Source organism: Micromys minutus (genome assembly GCF_963924665.1).
Source record: "Micromys minutus genome assembly, chromosome: 28".
NCBI lineage: Eukaryota > Metazoa > Chordata > Mammalia > Rodentia > Muridae > Micromys > Micromys minutus.
This window is the reverse complement of record NC_137963.1, coordinates 37619606-37639716: the sequence shown is the minus strand read 5'-3', so window position 1 is coordinate 37639716 and position 20111 is coordinate 37619606. Positions and strand designations below refer to the sequence as shown.

Here is a 20111-nt window from a genome sequence, read left to right as displayed (position 1 = left end):
TATGAAAATGATGTTACACATATTATTAATTTACATATTAAACACGTGCATGGGGAATGACAAACTTTGGATAGTGGTTCCCTCTGGAGAGGGAGGGAGGGGGAGGGGCTTGGGGAGGGACTCATGATATACTTCAAATATGTTTGTATTTTCAGACAATTCTGAAAGATGACGAAGTGTTAAAAAGCTGGGTGGTGGGTATCACAGGTGTTTGTTATATTTGTTCTAATTGTCTATATTTCTAATATTTTACAATTGGAATTTTTTATATCTCAGAAAGAATAGACTTGTGTCAAGTTGTTTGCTCCTACTCAAGATGACCTTTGACTAACCTGCTGGAATTCCTTATTAGTGTCAGCGTTCATGTGCTGCTGTCATGGTGCTGTCACAGCACCCATGCCTACAAATGTGAACCTACTGCCTCTATTTCTTGACTAGGAAAGTGGATTTTCAAGTTTGTTTAGAAACACAAGTAACCTCAGGTTAAGAATCTGAGGTCTCTGGGTGCATGAACCTAAGTATGCACTGCTTGATAATATTAACTTCCATTTCTTGAGTTCTTACTGTGTGTCAAAAACATGTAAAACACCTTTCATATGATACATTGTTTAATATTTTAAAAATTTTTGGTGTATAGAGGACAAAGTGCTTTGCTGCCAAGCCTGACAACCTGGGTTTAAACCCACATGGTGGATGGAGAGAATCAGTTCCACAAAGTTAACTCTGACCTTTACATGTGCATCAAAGAGTGAGTGTGTACACACACACACCCACCCACACACACACACACACACACACAGACACACACGCACAGTAGCTAAGTTTTTTTACATTTGTGTTTTGAGGTAGGGTCTTGTCACACACAGGCCGGGCTGGTCTTAACCTCACCGTATCATACTGGCTGGTCTTGAACTTGTCCTTCTGCCTTAGCTTGTTTAATGATTACCATGTCTGTGTAAGATGTCTTATCTGTTTTAAGAATAGGAAACTGCCACACTTACAAAGAGATTTCCAAGGCTTCATATATAGTAGAAATGGAGTCATGAGACTACCTCAAGCCTAGCTGCCCAGAGGTGTGGACATACATCTTCTGGTTTCATTCTGGGTAGTCACTTGTACATTCTTGTATTGTCTTTTAGTTTGTGTTTTAGTTCTGTGAGTTGTTAATCTTCTAAAATAATAATGATAGCTGAGAATATTTTGTTCCTGTTTTAAGAAAGAAAAATGTTTAATTTAAATACATCTATTTTATAGGCTTACTTCTTAAGATTTACTTATATTTATTTTATGTGCCTTGGTGTTTTGCCTGTATGTATGTTTGTGATGATGTCAGATCCCCTGGAATTGGAGCTATAGTCAGTTGTGATCTGTCATGTGGGTGCTGGGAATTAAACCGAGGTCCCCTAGAAGAGCAGCCAATTCTCTAAACCACTAAACCATCTCTCTAGCCCCCAAACTTACTTCTTATTCATGAGAACGTTCTATTTAGATGTCCATGTAGCAGTTTGGATCCCTATAGTTATAAGGTTGTAAGGAAAAAGCTCCAAAGAAACTATAAGAATATTCACGTGGAGATGTGACCAAACCAATGTAGTACCTACTTCCTAGTCCCAAGTCTGTTTCTCCCTCTTGATGTCTTTTGTTGGTGTTGAGTGATTTTGTCTATTTCACACAATATAAAGACATATGGTATATTATGGGAAGATACTATATATAGATATACATTTATTTTTGTATACATACATATATGTGTGTATATGTGTATATGTACTTATATGTAAATATATGTGTGTATTTCTATTTTACATATATAGTATTTCCCTATAACACACACACACACACACACACACACACACACACACACACATATATATATATATATATATATATATATATATATATAGAGAGAGAGAGAGAGAGAGAGAGAGAGGGAGATTCATGTGTAAATTCCATAAAACCCTGAAAGTGATTTTGGAGAAGTGGTCAAGATACCTATAAATCATTGGCAATAGAGGATTTAATAGAGAAAATATCAGAGAAACAGGTGATAGAAATAATAGTACAGTATTATAGTACAAAATTCAAACATAAAGTGTGGATATAATATTCTATTATAATTTCTTTGCAAAGATTATTCCAAAACAAAAAAGATTCAATCCATTCTAAGAATTTGCATATAGTTAAATAAATGGAGAAGAATTTCTTTGTGATTTTTTAGCTTGAATCTTTAAAAATATACAACACTATTTTGACTTGGACAGTGAAATGTAGGTTCTAGAAGAATTCACTTTCAGTTGCTTTTATTCCTTACCAGTTTTCCAATAGAGAGAGAGCTCAGCTCCTTTAGACAGAGGTCCACCCAGAGCTTTATTTCGACTTAGCATTGTGTGGGAGCAGCTGAGAGGTTCTGGTTCAGATCTCAGTGTTTATGCAGGAGGAGCTATTTGTCAGAGAACGTGGAGTTAGAAACATTTCCCAACTTGTTTCATTGCAAGTGGAACTCACTGTGTGACCACAGATGACCTTGAACTTCTCTCTGATCCTCCTCCTTCCACATCTTGTACATGCCAGGAGTGCACACCCAGGGCTTCACACTCTACCAACTTAGCTGCATCCCTAGTGCAACAGTTTACACTCTCTAAGCTATTCTAAGTTTTAGTTAGGGAGGAATGGGCCACATTTCCAAGGACTTACCTAATACTTTACATTCTGTACATGTACATATTTGGGCATAAAAATTGCTATAGATAGTATCTTCTTCCACACTCCACTCTTACTATTGTAAGGTTTATTCTCTTTACCAATATAAAAAGTTTATCAGTTAATACTTTGGGGGAAATGAGTGAACTAAAGTGAAAGTATTAATTTTTTTTATTACACTAAAGTAAACTCAAAATTATTAACTTCTACTCCAAGATTTTTTTGTATGTTTTGGATATTAAAATGTCTTATACAATAATTACTCCCCCCCAAATTTTTTTATTGGAAATTCTCTGCATTTACATTTCAGATGTTATCCCTTTCCCACAATCCCATTCCCTCTCCCCCTCCCACAATAATGACTTTTTAGTTATTTTTATTAACAAATACTGAAAAGCTGGTTTCCTTCATATTACTTTAAAAATAAAACCCCAAAATGTGGGGACCGTTATCTAAATGATCTTTCTAAAACACTATATAATCATCTCTCTTCCTTAAAATCCTTGAGGTGGCTGGGAGTGCTGGTTCACACGTTTAGTGCGAGCACTGGGGAGGAAGAGGCATCGTGGCAGCAGGGTCTCTGAATTCCAGGCCAGCATGCTCATAGGAATCTGAAGTCAACCAGGGCTACGTAGTGAGATCCTGTTTAGAAGAGGCAGGGATGGAGGAAGAGAGGAGAAAAGCCATTAGGAATCACTGGAATAAGTTAATGATGAGTTCCCCGTTTCTCTCCTTGCACACATATGACAGTGTTTTATATTGCTACATGTGTTTCCATCTTCAGTCAGCCCTCATCCTATTCTTTCCTAGCCACCTCCTTGCTTATTTCACATAAGTATTTTTTGTACAATATGTTTTTGTCTTCTGGGTAATGAACTCTTTTAATTAATTCACTTAATAAATATCTACTGATGAAACTGGAAATGTGGCTTGGTAAAGTGCTTTCTTGGCATGCATCAGGCCCTAGGTTTGAGCTTCAACACCACACAAACTGGCATGGTGGTCCTCTCCCGCGGTGAGATGAGTTCGGTGTTGTCCTCAGCTCCATCTCAACCTGGCCTCTGTGATAGGTTGTCCCTAAGTAAACTAAACACATAAACGAATGAAAAGGAAACAAGCAAGCGCATGGTACTGCAGCTCCCATCATGTGCTGGCGGGTCCTTTCTCCTGTCCTCAGGGAGTGTACAGCTTTAGAAAGTTGCTCCTTAGCAAAGGCCAGCCTGGTCTACCAAATGAGTTCCAGGACAGCCAAGGCTACAGAGAGAAACCTTGTCTCAAAAACTAAAAACAAAAACAAAAGAAATGTATAGTACTGGTGTTGGGACAGTAGGTCAGAGATAAAGTGCATGCACAGGACTCTCAGACCCCGGAATCCACAGAAAACTGAGCTGGGCAGCACTCATGGGGAACCCCATTCTAGCAGACACGGGGAGGAAGCTTCAGGGTCAGAGGAGAGACGCTACCTGAAAAAATAAGGTGAAGAACAATAAAGGAAGACAACTTCTGACCCCATAAACAAGAACATGTGCATACACAAATACACCACACACGCACGCAACATTATCTCTTGCTTGGGGAGCTTTAGAAAAGGTGTAAACTACCCTAGACTAGATATCGAGGGAAGGCTTCCTGCAGGAAATGACAGCTAAATATTAAAAAGGAAACAAAATTAAGGATAAGTCTGTGACCACACTGCCCTGAAGTTCGGGGCAAGTGCACATGTAGAGCTTTAGAGCAGGGGCCAAGCCTGGGTGGTACTTGGATGGGGATAGCCTGGGGACCCCAGGTGCTGTGTGCTCACAGACAAGGGAAGAGCAACATCTCAGGAAGGGCATGATGTTTGTTCGTTTGCTCGTTTGTTTGTTGTGGATAACGGCATTTATTTTGGAAAGAATTATATATAATTTTATATTGGAACAAGATCCATAGTTTCTTTGTTCTACTTGAGAGTAGGAAGTTATATGTAATCGTATGTGCTAAAGATACCGTTAAATTAGACAGAAATGAAAGTGTAATGCTCAGTTATAAGTGTTTATATAAAATATATTGTTACTAAGGATTTGAGATTAATAAAAATGATAAGAAAATCTATATTATAATCTAAGTCTGTCTTATAGTTGTGACTAATAAAATGTTATTGTGGGAGGTTATTTGGGGAATGAGTTTGAATTAATAAATTTAAATGATGGTGATTTGAATTGCAAGTTTTATATGTAAATCTGTTATAAGTATAAGTAGGAAGAGACAGAACATGCACCAGATCTCCTATTAGAATTCTTTATCTAATACATCATCCTCTAAGCAATCAAGCCCTTAAAATCTGTTGCCTATTCAACTTTCTCTTTTTACTTCCTGGGCAAACTCTGGAGTTCTTTCATTTCTTTCTATCAACTGTCCTCTAAAACATCTATTTACAATGTTTAGTTTTAAATAAAACTAACAGTGACATGGCCAGTTAGAGTGTATGTCTAATTGTTGGTCAGCAGTCTGACAGCGTGGCTGTTGTGTCGGAATGGCTGGGCTTCTACAGGGAGCTTGCAGTCTTGTTTCCTGAGATTGTTCTAACGTCATATTTCTTTCAGTAGATTAAATGATCCAGTTTTTCTTTTCTGCTTTTGTAGATTTCTTGATAACCGGCTGTTTGCCACCTGCTCTGATGACACCACGATAGCACTGTGGGATCTGAGGAAGCTGAGCTCCAAAGTATGCACTTTACACGGTCACACTAGCTGGGTGAAGAACATCGAGTATGACACTAATACACGGCTGTTAGTAACGTCAGGATTTGATGGAAATGTCATTATTTGGGACACTAACAGGTTTGTAAGCAGGAGATCATGTTAGGAATATAATACTGTAAAACTTTATTTTCTCTCTAAAAGATGGGGAATAATTTAATTGTCCTGCTCTAGAATTGGGGAGTGGGGTATCAAAAACTTAGCTTTTGGGGGGGGGAGCAATCAAAAAGTGATCCCTAGGCTGAGGATGTGGCTCGACTGAAGCGCTTACTTAGCATGCATGAAACCTGGTGTTTGCTCCTCATTACAGCATAAAACTAGACACGGTGATGTGAGAATGTGATCCCAGCACTTCCGAGATGGACACGGGAGATCAAAAGTTCAAGGTCATTTTTGGTTCCATAGCAACTGGGAGGAGAGCCTGGGTTTAATGAGATGCTCTTGCCTCAGAAGAAAAGAAAGAAAAGAGCAGTAGTGGTGGTCCATGCCTTTAATCCCAGCACTCAGGAGGCAGAGGCAGGGGGATTTTTCTGAATTTGAGAGCACACTGGTCTACAAAGTGAGTTCCAGGTCAGCCAAGGGCTATGTAGAGAAACCCTGTCCTTTTTTTTTTTTTTAGAAGAAGAAAAAGAAACAAAAAACCCAAACAAGCAAACCATGGTTCCTTCTTTCATTACACTTAGAACTAAAGATTTTGGAACTAAAAGTGTGCATAACTCAGTGACAGGACGCTTTGCTAAGCTTCGTGGGCCCATTACTGTAAAAGTAAAGAAGATGGAATTTATATTATATGGGCAGGAGACCAAGGCATTTATTTTTCCATGAAAGAAAACTGGTTTATAAAATGAATTTCCTAAGTGCAAGGGAAATATTTTTATTTCCTATGTGAAACAAAACTATTTCTCTTTGATCTTTTGGTTCTAAATGTACCTATATTGTAATTTTTAAATTTTATTTTCATGCATTAAAAGATCAGGTCTCCTTTGAAATGATTCTAATCTAGAGGCAGTGTTTAGATTAATGTGTGGGATCTTTGAGTTGTTCGTGGGTTTGGATTGTTTGTGGAAGGAGGGGGATAGCTGTTGGCACCAGTTAGGCCTGGACTATGGGTTCCCGGCATCTTATGGTGCACAGCACAGTTTACACAGTGACCTCAGCTCTGAAACACTGCAAGAAAATGTTTCCTTAGGAAGAAATTGTTTGCAGAGTTGAAGCTTAGGAAATACTTAAAGTATGCCTTTTGCTGACTATGGTGTGGTTAATATAGTTGACGTATTAGAGCCTTCAGATATTATGTTACAAAGGAGATATTCTTAGTAGTTTAAAAAAAATTATAGGTACAGCCAATCATTTGAATGAAGAACAGAGTTACTGTCTCCCAGCAAATAGAAACAACACACCTTTAAAATGTAGACCTAAATGCAAAGGAGTGGGGTGGGGTGGGGTGTTAAGTTAGGAAGAAAACTTGGATAGGAACGTAAGCAATAATTTCCAAGTTAGAAGAGTAAAAACTTAATCAATCAGCTCAATAGAAGCAATAAAAGTGGGAACATAGAGTCATTTAAAAAGCAAATAGGCCATGGGCATTCCTGCAATCCCAGTACTTGAGAATCTGAGTCAGGAGGAATTGAAGGCCAGCCTGGGTTACTGTTTAGGAATGTTTAGGCAAAAAAGCTGTAAATTCAAGGCTAATCTAGGCAATTAAGACCTTGTCTCCAGATACTGTAATAAAAGGACCAATGGTTCAGGGCAGAACACATGCCTGGCGTGTATGAAGTCTTAGGTTCAGTCTCCAACACTAAAGTAGCCAGTTAAAAGATAGTTGTAGATTAAACAGTAAAATCAAACTGTGTGTTCTCTAGATGAACACACACAACCAGTAAATAGAATAGGGGAAAAGCATAACTATTCACCAGAAGAAAACAGTTGTAGCCACATAAATAACAGACAAAAAGAAATGTAAGGCAAGAAGCATAATCAATAAAAAGATACTATATTAAAAGGCTAGTTTTACTAGAGTATAAATGAATTCTTATATGCACCTAAAAATAAAACTCATCATTGAAGTAAAACTTGACAAAATTACAGGAAAAAAAATTGGAAGAATTACAAGGGGGGAAAAAAGCAAGAAATTAGAAAACATCAGGCCCACTCTTTTAATTTTCTAACAAATAAGGCAGACCTTTTTAAAGGTCAGGGAGATAGATTAGTACTTAAGGCATTTGCTCTGCATGCCTGGAGGTCTGAGGTCCATCCCCAGAACCCATCTAATGAAGGAGAAAACAGATTCTACAATGTCCTCTGACCTCTATACACATGCCACGATACACTCCCCTTCACACACACACACACACACACACACACACACACACACACACACACACACACACACACACACACACACACCATGCTTTAAAAAAAAAAAAAAAAAAAAAACAAAAAAAAACAAAGCTTTAAGTTGATTAAGGTGCTTTGGAAGATTTAAAACTATGAAAAGTATGAGGTTTTTTGGTTTTGTTTTTGTTTTTTTTTTTAAATAATTCTGCTCCCCCAAACAGTGTGTGTGTGTGTGTGTGTGTGTGTGTGTGTGTGTGTGTGTGTGTGTGTGTGTATTCCTTCAAACAGACCTAGAACCAATTAAAACAACAACTTGTATTTAACCACACGGTAGGTAAGAAATGCTATCACACATGCCATTTTCTCTGAACTCAGTCCAGTTTAATTGACACAGTTGTTAGAAGTTTCCACATTTACATTTCTGCACTGTAATTGGAGCACTTGAGAAGCTGAGGCGGGATGATGAGACTGATGCTGGGCTGGCTACGTAGAGTGAGATTCCATCCGGGAGGAAGATAGAGACAGTGTCAGGAGTAGTGAAATGATTACAGGGCTGAAAGTTTCGAAACTTATTCAAAGAAATTGAAGGAAGTGGGGGAGAGAAACTTAGTAAAAGTCGATGTATAGAAATAATAAAAAAATAGAAATACAAACTCAGTATTGAAAATGAAAATACAGAGCTAGAGAGATAACTCAGTGGTTAAGAGTATTAGCTGCTCTTCCAGAGGACTAGGGCTCAATTCTCAGTGCCGGCATGTCAGCTCACAGCTGTCCAACTCCAACTCAAGGTAATCTGACGCTCTCAAATAGACACACCTGAAGGCAAAACACCAGTGCACATTAAAGAGGAGGAGGAGAAAGAGAAGGAAGAGAAGGAGGCAGTAACAGACAGGCACAATAATATGCAACCTTTATCTCAGCAATTGGGAGGAAGAGGCAGGTGGATCTCTGTGAGTTCAAGGCCAGCCTGGTCTATATATTGAGTTCTAAGATAGCCAGAGCTACACAGTGAGAGCCTGTCTTGAAAACAAAACAAAAATATAAAAAGATTTTTATAAGTCTGTTCTTTGAAAAAACTAATCAGAGGAGGGGGTAAGATTCACCAAAGGAAGGAGGGAAAAGAGAAGACAGTACTAGCAATGAAAAAGGAGACGTGACTGTAGGAGCTAGGTGTAGTGACTGTCCTGCTGTCCCAGCACTGAGCCTGAGGCAGGAAGAGCAGCTACATAATGGAACTGTGTGGCCCGTAAATGGCTCGGTAAATAAAGGCTCTTTCCACCAAACCTGACAGCCTGAGGGTGCCTCCACCAGCACAGCACCCCCAGGCTTACACTGTAGAAAGTGAAACCCATCTCTAAAAGTCGTCTGACCTCCACATGTGCACATGTACCCACACATACGTTCATAAAATAAACTTAAAAGCTAAAAGAGCAGCAACAATACATCCATTCCAGTATACTTTAAAACGTTGATGAAATAGATATCTCATTCAATATCCATTAGAAGCTAGGTGTGTGGCACATTCGCCTATAGTCCTAGCATTTAAAGATTGAAACAGGAGGATTACGGAGGATTCCAGGCCAGCATGAGCTATGTGGTGAGACTTTGTCTAAATCAAATCAAAACAATCAAAGAAGCCCCAACAATAACAACAGCATCTCAGTAAATCTGACCAATGAAAATTGACTTCTTACCAAGTCTGATATTTGACCAACATGTCCTGGTTCAGCAAAAGCTGCTGTTAGAAAATTGAATTTCCTTGGGCCTCAGATACATAGCTGTACTGGATTCCAGGTTTGATCTCCAGCACACACACTGAACTTCTACCATACAAATCAGTAAGTATTCATGCTCTAGATCATACTCTGCACCCTCTGTTACCCTCTCCTCCTCTAGATCAGCCCATGAACCAGCAGTTGAAGCCCCCTTGCCCAGTAGTATCACCCAGAGGCCCTGCTCCACTCACCTGTTCTCAGTACCCAGTGTTTACACACCAGCGGACATTATTTTTGCTATGACCATTACAAAACAAAAGTTGGGGCCTGGAGAAATGCCTCAGTGGTTAAGAGCTTCTCCTCTCTTTCAAAAAACAGTTTGACTTCCAGCACCTACAGTGGACAGCTGGAAATGGCATGCACCTGCAGCTTCAGGGGGTCCAGAGCCAGTCTCTTTGGGCCTCCATGGGCACCCGAATTTACATGGGCATACCTGCTCGGGATACTAAGTATATGCATAAATAAATCTTAATACAACTAGATAGTAAAGGTTAATTAAAAATTATCTACTGATAAAAAAAACAGCACAGACTGTTTTATAGGTGACTTTTACCAAATATTCTAAATAACATTTGAATGAAATTGGCCATTCTAGGAAAGGGGATTTGTACCTCATGTATAAAGCTATTATAGTATGACTTGGGCAGCCAAACATAACAAAGATAATGTTAGAAAGACAAAAGGAAATCCAGTATGAAATATGAATGCTGATATTAATATTTTAAATAAAATTAAATTCTAAAAGTTATTACACAAATATATTAAAACCAAGTTGGATTTATTCTTAAAAATGAAGTTATTCTACTAATTATACTAACGTAAGCTAGATAATCTTTGATTCTGTTTTATAAAATTAAATTATAATTTAATCCTAATTGGTGATTAGGATTTTGGTGTTAGGATAATACTAGTTATCTTAACCAATTTTACTTAGTGGTAATTAAAAAGCAGAACAGTACAGCAGCAACAATGTAACAGACATTGAAATAATAGCATCTCTGTGTTAGCTGAAGCAGGGAACCCTGAGTCTGAGGACAACCTGTGACACCCACAGCAAGATCTTGTCTCAACAACAAACAAAAAATGGTGAGAAGATACTTAGAAAGTAAAGGATCTAAGGGAGTAATGTGAACATCTTTTGGCAACTGGACAGTTTACTTAGGTAAACAGATGCCAAGAACACAGACAACTCAGCAATAAACTACAGACAATACGGACTTGTAGGAAGGAGGTAAAGAAGTTGAATTGATAATTTAAAATCTTTCCATAATTAAAAGACCAGGTCCAAATGACTTTGCTAATGAATTTTACGAGTCAGAAAATAGAACATTTCCCTAACCAAACCTTTGAGGAGCTGGGAGAGGGGAAGATACAATCAAAATATATGGGGCTGGAGAGATGGCTCAGTGGTTAGAGCACTCACTGCTCTTCCAGAGGTCCCGAGTTCAATTTCCAGCAACCACATGGTGACTCACAGCCATCTGTAATGGGATCTGATGCCCTCTTCTGGTGTGTCCGAAGACAGCCAGCGAAAGTGTACTCATAAATGTAATAAATCTTTAAAAAAAAAAAAAAAGTTGAGAACAGAGCTAGCACCTCTTTTCTGCACATTGTCCTAAAGGAACAGCATGGCTGTGGAGGTGCAGACAGAATAAAATGCTTCCATTGAAAAAGATCTGCACTCTGTGAGGAGATCTGATGAGTCCACAAAATCCCTATAGCCAATTTGAGCAAGTCTGCAAGATAGAAGATTAATGCACAAAGCCCAGTTGCATTTTTTAAAGATTTATTTATTTTATGCATGTGAGTGCACTGTCACTGTCTTCAGACACACCAGAAGAGGGCATCAGATTTCATTACAGATGGTTGTGAGCCATCATGTGGTTGCTGGGAATTGAACTCAGGACCTCTGGAAGAGCAGTCAGTGCTCTTAACCACTAAGCCATCTCTCCAGCCCAAGTACTTTTGTTTTTGAGACAAGTTTTCTAGCTCAGGTTGGCCTGAAACTCATGTAACTGAAAAGGACCGTGAACTTACCCTCCTAGTTTCACCCTCTGAGTTCAGGGATTACAGGTTTGTGCATCAATGGCCAGTTTACATGCTGTTGGGGATCAAACCCAAGGCTTTGTGCATGTTAGACAAGTACTCTACCAACTGAGCAACATCTCAGTACTTCAGCACAGTTTCTAATGGTGAATCTCTAGAAGTTTCTCTATAGAACTGGGTAAGAATATGTGCCCACCATTAATTACTACTGTTGTTAATTGGTATGGGTGAGATGGTGCAATAAAAGAAAAATCATCATATATGTATATGGATTGGAAATATAATACCATTCACAGGTTTCTCAACGATTGACAGACTTTCTGTGCAAGACCCAAGTGATAAGTATTTTAGCATTTGGAGGTGTGTGATTTCTGAGCAGCTACACAGGAACAGTCCGTGAGTTAATGTGGCTGTGTTCATGAACACTATATAAAAACAGCCAGTGAACCATGTTTGGTCCATAGTCATAGCTTTCCAACCTTTGTTTATACAGAAAATCCTAGAAAGTCTTCAGAGAAAAGTCAGAATTACTAAGGATTAAGCAAAATTGTTAGATATAAATTATAGAAAAATATGGAATTTCCTAAGAAAAATAGAAAAACAGAACTCTCATAATTACTCAGCAGTTTTTCTACTAGGTACACATCCAAAGCAGCTTAAGCCTGCCGCTAAAGGTCTTCACTCACTGCTGCAGCCAGCAGATGACGGGCCTGTTTTCATGTGATACATATATACACACATGATACTATTGAGCCTCTTAAAGAATTTTTTTCCAGCAACATAGATGGTTGAGGGCACATCTTAAGTGAAATAAGCCTAACATGGAGTGAGATTCTGTTTTATATAGAGTCTAGGACAGTAGATTTGGAGAAGCAATGACTGAAAGGGTGCTGAGTTATCTAAGGGGCTGAAAACTGGTGTAGAGGGAAGAGGTTGGTTGGAGAATACAAAATCTCAGTTGGGAAAACAAATTGAAGAGGCATACATTATGTAACATAGTAGCCACAGTTAATAACAATATATACTTAAAAATCCCTGTGAGAAGGCCTTGGTGGCACTTTAATCCCAGCACTTGAGAGGCAGAGGCTGGCTTATCTATGTGAGTTCAAGGAGAGTTCCAGAACAGCCTGAGCTATGTAGAGAGACTGTTTTAAAACCAAAAAAGGAAAAAGTAAAGTTCCTGAAGGTAAATAAAGCAATGAATATTTTAATTAGCTAAATAAGGTAGACATTTTAAAACATGCTGTGGGCTAGGAATGTAGCTTAGTAGGAGAGCACAGGTGTAGCCCAGGTGTGATTCCTAGCACCACAAACAGAGAAAAATGTTGTATACCAGAAGTATACACAGTATTCATATACAATTATACATTGTTTAATTAAAAATAACTAAAGCTTAGTATAAGATAATGTACAAATCAATCATGTTCTTATTTTGTTGTGAGTGTATCCTTACCAATAGTTAAAAGGTTGTTTTTTCTTATTGAGACAAATCTCACTTTGTAGCTAATTTATCCTTGAACTTGCTATCTTTCTGCCAGAGATCAGTTTATAGGCAAGTACTTTTAAAATAACATGTATATGTGTGTTGCATATATATTTTTTAAGGTATTCACAAATATGAATACTCTCCTAAGTGTTAGAACTGCAGGTGTATCTCCACATATTGCTAAAGTATATAATTTTACAGAAAATATATAGCCTTTATAGGAATTCTGAGGCCTAAATTTAAGTCTTTATAAGATTTAAATAAAGTCTATAGAAAAGAAGACTCAAAAACTACAATAATCTCAGAAGCAGTAGGATCTCAGTCAATTCTATTACAACCTGGTCTACATAAGAAGTTCCTGGTCAGTCAAGGTTACATAATGAGACCCTGTCTCAAAAACCAAAGTGGGGAAGGACCAGAGAGAAGACAGAACTTAGAAGGTAGAAAAAGAGAAGAAACTTGACAATGGACTTTGAGAAGCTGGAGTCGGGCGGATGAGTGGCAGCTGACTGAGTAGCTACCGTTCAGACGGCTTCACTGGAGATGTTCAGGAACGCTAATCAGGATTAGCTGGAGAGGTGATTCAGAGTGGAAGGGCACTTACCGCTCTTCCAGAAGACCCATGTCAAATGGCTCACAGCCTCCTGTAACTACACCCTCCCGTGGCACCTGCTCACATGTGATATACCCACACACACATGTAAACACAAATAATTAAAACAAACAAACATAATTCCTAAGTTGCAGAGGGAAAAGTTCAAAACTTCAGTTAGTTTGCCCACAATCCTCAAAAACCTATAGGGATTGGCAGCTCTGAGAATCCTTACTGAGAGGGGCAGCTAAAGTAGAGACTTGAATGAGAAACATTTAAAACCTTTAGCTCTACTCCTCACCCCTCCCAACGACAGTAGATCATTTTACCACAAGTTTCTATCTCTATAAACAGGGTAATATAGAAATATTGCCATATTGAAGGATACCAGAAACAGTTGAGGCTTCATTGCTCTGCCAAAACCAAGGTGACTGAGTAGTAAAATTCAGATAGTTTTAGCATCTTTCAGTTGTTGCCTCAAAGATACTAGTACTAAGAGCTTCTTCAGAAATGGTTTCACCCTACCTTGAACTTAAGAGTTCCTAGTCAGCTTGAATTCCTTGCTCTTAACTAAATGAGTAAGCATGCAGTGATAATCAGACACTTGAGAAAACTTCTAATCCAGGAGACATGCTACATAGGACGTTTGGGAACAGAGACACAACACAGGGAGAAGAAAACATATTAACTACTTACCCACACTCTCTTAAATATAAACTTGATTGCTTGAAGCAAAAATCAGATATAGTGGAAAGGCCTTTGATTGGCTAATACTGTTCAACCTTGGGATAAGGAGTCACAGCTATTCTTCTAAAACTCTAAATATGCTCTATGGGCTGGCAAGATGGCTCAGGGGATAAAAGTACTTGCCACCAACCCTGAAACCCAAGTTTAATCCCTTGTATATAGAGTGAGTTCCAGGACAACCAGAGCTAAAAGGCATCATAAAATATATGTGTGGTTCTCAGTTCTGCTTTAAGAGTAAAACAGTTTGACTGGTACTGGGAGTCATTATATTTGTGGTAACACTGGGTTTGTTGGTCTGATTTCTATAGGTGCACAGAAGATGGGTGTCCACATAAGAAATTCTTTCATACACGTTTTCTCATGCGAATGAGGTTAACACCAGATTGTTCTAAAATGTTGATCTCAACATCCTCTGGATATCTCTTGATTTTGCATGATCTGGACTTAACTAAGTCTTTAGAAGTAGGCAGCTATCCCATTTTGAGAGCAAGAAGAACTACTTCAAGTTCAGGTAAGATTTTCTGACTACAAGTCTTCTGAAGCACTGAGCCATCGAGGGGCAGGTGTCTCTGTTGTGAGTATGCTACCAGGGAGGAGTCAGAGCCGTTCTCTAGAAAGTTACTCATAGGTTTCCACAGAGTGTGATAGCTTCCGTGTCCTTCTGATAGTGTTAGCTTGGGCTAACTGGAATGAAGAGTCTGGAATGACTCTTAGCTCTAAAAACTCTTTCAGATTTCCATTAGCCAGAGCATTAGCATCCTTGCCTCAAACTTAGCAATGGCCCAAGATGATGCCTGTCTTAAGGTATTAGGTACAGTCATTTCAAGAGCTCTAACTGTACTGTGCCTCCTGTGTCCACTCACAGGCCAGTACCATCTTGGAGCATCCTCTTGTTATTCTTTCCTTGCTGACCTCATTAAATGTAAATGAAGTCAGGCTATATTAATGTTAGTTGAGAGGCATCATATTGCATCTGCATATGGAAATGAAGAGACTGGCCTAGACATATATTTGTTATTAATATTATTAATAAACAAGAACCCAAAGTGAAAAAAAGACCTTTGGCTAAGAAAATAACTTCAAGTGGTTAGACCCTTTCTCCTGTGTACGCAGGCTACTTCTGAAAATTCCTTTTGGTGCTGACGTGATGGCTCAGTGGATTAAGCCACTTGACACCAAGTGTGACAACCCAAGTTCCATCCCTGGAGCTCACAGTTAGGGACCCAACTTCCACATCTTCTAACCTCCCTACCCATGCAACAAATAATTATTGGTTTGGTTTTGGTTTTCTGGTTGGCTGACTTTTTGGGTGTCCCCCACCAGCCCCTCTGAGACCCCTGTGTATCCCTGGCTGTCTTGGAACTCACTCTGTAGACCAGGCTGGCCTCAGACTCAGAGATCTGCCTCCTGCCTCTGCCTCCTGAGTGCGGGGACTAGAGGTGTGTGAATGACAGCCCTCAAGTTGTTCATTTTTGACTGAAAAGCCAAAAAGCTGTTCAGTGTCCTAAGGATGACTCAAGTTGTAACTGATGTCACAGGGGGTCTGGTTGCCAGGGTCCCTGTGTAAGTTAGGCTGCCAAGGGTGCCCATGGAAGTGCACAGCTGCTAGAATTCAGGATGAAGCACGCTCTGTGGAGTAACTTAACACATTTTCCCTGCTATCTTAGACATCAGAGAGGCACAGGTATCTGTGTGTTTATTTGGCCTTTTCTCTTATCTCACATAAGACCTCACTAAGAAAGGTTAACAAGGTTGTGGAGCTGTGACAGAGCCAGGAGCTCCTTCCTTCACCTCCATCATTCAGTTTGCACGAGAGTTTGCACACTTTAGATGTTTTAAACGTTTAAGTAGACCATTAAAAAATTAAAAGATGATAAAAGTGTTATATTTATTTTTTAATTTTCTTTTCAAGATTTGAACACGTCATCAAGTTCTTCTGGTTCTAGAGTTTCTGGCTCACCTTGTCATCACAATGATTCAAGTCCGACTGAGAAGCACACGTCACGAGCCTCTCAACGAGAAGGTAGGTCAAAAGTTGGGATTCCAATCTTACAGCAGTGAGTTCTACCAAATGGCTTTCTTTGCTTTAGTTTTAATTCATGAAAGCAACTGCCTTAGTCCTTGGATAACAAAAATCCAAAATCTTTCTTTCTTTCTTTTTTTTTTTTTTTTTTTTTTTTGTTGTTGTTGTTGTGTCTCAGGAGTTTCACCACGGAATAGTCTTGAAGTCTTAACCCCTGAAGTTCCCGGTGAGAGAGATCGGGGAAACTGCATCACATCCTTACAGCTGCATCCCAAAGGCTGGGCCACCCTTCTTCGGTGCTCAAGCAACACTGACGACCAGGAGGTACTGGCTGCAGTGCTTCATGTTCAACAGCGCTCATTGGACAAATTGCCTCTGCCCCGTGTGCAGGCTTGAGTCTCATAGCCAGGCTCAGTCTCTGCCCTCAGGGCATTACTACCCAAACCCTGCTTCTCAACTCCTGCACCCCCTTCTGTTGCTTTATCTTTTGCAATCTCTTTTTCTTCTCTTGCCTTGGCACTGTGAGCTGGGAAGTACCCTAAAGAACACTATCAGCTAACAGTATGTCTAGATTTTTCATTCTTACCCCCATCACCTAAGAAAACAAACAAAACCATATATTAAACATTTTACTGGGGGGGGGAGGGGGAATGTGCCTGGGGGGAAAGGAGATAACATCTGAAATGTAAATACAAAAAAATATGTCCTCTCCCCCTAATACACAGAGCTGTTTAGCTAAGCTAACCTAATGTAAGGTTTGAGGGTTAGTAAGACAATTATACCAATGTCTCCTTAAAGACCAGGGGACTGAGAAAGGAAGGGGCTAATCTGATGCCTGGGGAGAGCTAAATGACTGAGGCCTCACCACTGTGCTAGGCAGGACTCTGAAGGAGTTCAGTGGCTCTGCAGACTGAAGGGAAGGAGAAGGGTGCAGAGGATAGATGTACTCTGGGTCCTGGATTGTCCTGCCCTCAAAAAAGATGTACGATAGAAGTTATAGCTAGCCTCAGGAATAAGAGGTCTTAAAGCATCATAGCACACAGTAACCTTAGTTCATGAAGATGAAGTATGAAGAGTGCACGTTTTGTTAGTTAAGAGAGGGATGGTATTCATCTAATTGATGTATTGCAACATTCCTGTGGTTTTGGCTCTCTGCTGAGCTTAGGAAAAAGGTCTATCTCTGCAGCACTGTTTGGGAATCTCTAACCTCCCTTTGTCTCCTCTCTCCTCCAGTGGACTTGTGTCTATGAATTCCAAGAAGGAGCTCCAGTGCGACCTGTCTCACCTCGCTGTTCGCTGCGGTTGACTCATTACATTGAAGAAGCGAATGTAGGCAGGGGCTACATCAAAGAACTTTGCTTCAGCCCTGATGGACGAATGATTTCTTCCCCACATGGCTACGGGATTCGCTTGTTGGGATTTGACAAACAGTGCAGTGAGCTTGTTGACTGCTTACCCAAAGAAGCCAGTCCCCTGCGGGTGATTCGTTCTCTGTACTCGCATAATGATGTGGTTCTGACAACAAAGTTCTCTCCAACACATTGTCAGATCGCCTCAGGGTGCCTTAGTGGACGGGTCTCTTTGTATCAGCCAAAGTTTTAGGCACAACTTACATCAAATGAGGAACTCTTCTGGTGTTTGGCTTATAAATTACTTCAATTTAGGTGAAGTATTTTCTTTTTTAGAAGATCTTATAAGTTTGGATGAAGATCTTGGTTCTTTTGGGTCAGTGAACAGATGCGTGACGAGTACTTGGCCTTCCAGCATCATCCGGGCACCTCCATCTTGGCCACGCAGCCCTGTCCTGCCAGCATTCCTTGGCTCCGTCTATGCCACTGAGCTTGGGTTTTCCTGGTCATTTTGCATGTGGCTCTTGTTCTCCCCATTCCCATCTCCACCATTCCTCCCTGCCTCCTCCCTCTTTTTTGATTTTGGTATGAATTTTACGGACATTTGGCAGGAGCCTTGGTTGGGATGAGAAACCCATGGCACTAGTATTAAATAAAACCGGGAAGTTGGATGTTGGCACACTGGCTACTGAAAAGGTTCATCTTCATTTATCAGTATAATTGGCCTTTAAAGTTGCTGTTGAATATTGAGCACAGTAATGGCATTATTCTCATAACTGTTAGAAACTCTTGCAACAAGATATCTTTTAAAGTTTCCTGTTAAAATTATACATGTTATCTCATGTGAGATTTTGTTGTGAAATTCTAGAAAAATACTACAACCTCTCTTTGTAATTTATTTTACCTGTATGAATTTAAAATTTCCAGCATGTGTCTTTACTTGGTATTTTGTTCCAGTCAGCAACATCGGAGAGCAGAAGTAGGAAGTGTGGTCATTTCTGTTGTACAGAAGATTTATTCTTTAGGTTGGCACAGTATCTGGCCAAAGAGGAGATTGATGTGACAGAGATTGGCTGTGATTCTTTTAATCACACAGATGATGTGTTCATAGTAATGGGTGGGAGGGAAATCAGGTAAAGATTTTGTTGTGTTTGTTCCTTCAACCAGGGTCAGTTGTCAGTGTTTGTGAGAAGGGAGCTGGAGTCCTCTTTAAGCTGCTGTCATAACCCTAGAGTCGGGGAGGGGCCTGACTGACACTGCTGTCTTGTGCTTGGTTATGGAAAGTCTGGGAGACAGCCATTAAACATAGGCTGCTCCTGTTTGAACAGACAATGTCTTGCCGGGTGACTGACTGATGGGTTGATCGGTACTGTGTTGAGCTGTGTTAGAAGCTGGAATCATTTAGGCGATGGAGTAGTGACCTTGTTCTCTTTGGTCACATGCCCTTTAGGCCAGTGTTTCTGTAATACAGGGACACAGTGCAGGGACGCAGATCCCTGAAGGACTTGTGGAAGATGCAGGAATCTGGTCAGGGCAAGGACAGGACTGTGTAAACGGAAGCTCACATCTGCATCCAGGTGGCCTCTCGGTCATAGTTTGAAACACAACTTACAATGGCAGTAGGTATCTCTTTACCCATTTGGTGCTTAACACAATTCCCACAAGATGTTCACTCTATTTAAATAGTAATAATAATAAACACTTATAGAGTAGAAAATAACTTGATATCCAATTCATTGTTGGACAAATGAACGAAGTCACATGATTTGCCTGTGGTCATACAAAGTTAGTGGTAAAGCCAGGGCAGTGTTTTCTGTATATGCTGGCTTTTAAAAACACCAGTGATTGTGGGCATTCTGTCTTTATTTACATTATTGTAAATAAGATGATAAGAGTGGAAAGGAAGGCATGGGAGTAGATGCTGAGTTTTGTCCATAGTAAAAGAATACTTCAATACTCAAAGAAATGTTTAAGCAACCCAAATATATAAATAAACACAACATTCCCTCTGGGGCCCATCAAATAGCCGTTCACACACCTGTCAGAGCTTGTGTCTCACTGAGAAGAATGCTAAGTCTTTAAAAGTCAGCGCTTATCACCGATGCTGGAAAGGCTGGAGATTTTGTACTCATTGAAGAAAACAACCAAGCACATGAAAATCAGAGGCTTCCTGCCAGAGCTTTGAAAAAAGTGTATTCTCCCAAAGAGAACAGTCTGGGAGGGAAATACAATCAAGACTTTCACAATTAAAGACTAGTTTGTATAAGGATTAAGTTGATACTCAAAAGAAGATTCCATAAATGATACCAGTTTGGAAT

The 20111-nt window shown here is 39.7% G+C and overlaps 1 protein-coding gene across 1 annotated transcript in view; it reads left to right on the top strand.

The window, feature by feature from the left end:
- DCAF10 (DDB1 and CUL4 associated factor 10) overlaps positions 1 to 18467 on the top strand; it is a 32050-nt gene extending 13583 nt beyond the window's left edge. The window contains exons 3-7 of the mRNA XM_080940000.1: positions 5322 to 5519; positions 14730 to 14932; positions 16334 to 16444; positions 16623 to 16768; positions 17678 to 18467. Coding sequence (XP_080796126.1) covers positions 5322 to 5519; positions 14730 to 14932; positions 16334 to 16444; positions 16623 to 16768; positions 17678 to 18046 — 1027 coding nt within the window. The 3' untranslated portion in view covers positions 18047 to 18467. The remainder of the gene's footprint in view (positions 1 to 5321; positions 5520 to 14729; positions 14933 to 16333; positions 16445 to 16622; positions 16769 to 17677) is intronic.
- Positions 18468 to 20111: the final 1644 nt, after the last annotated feature.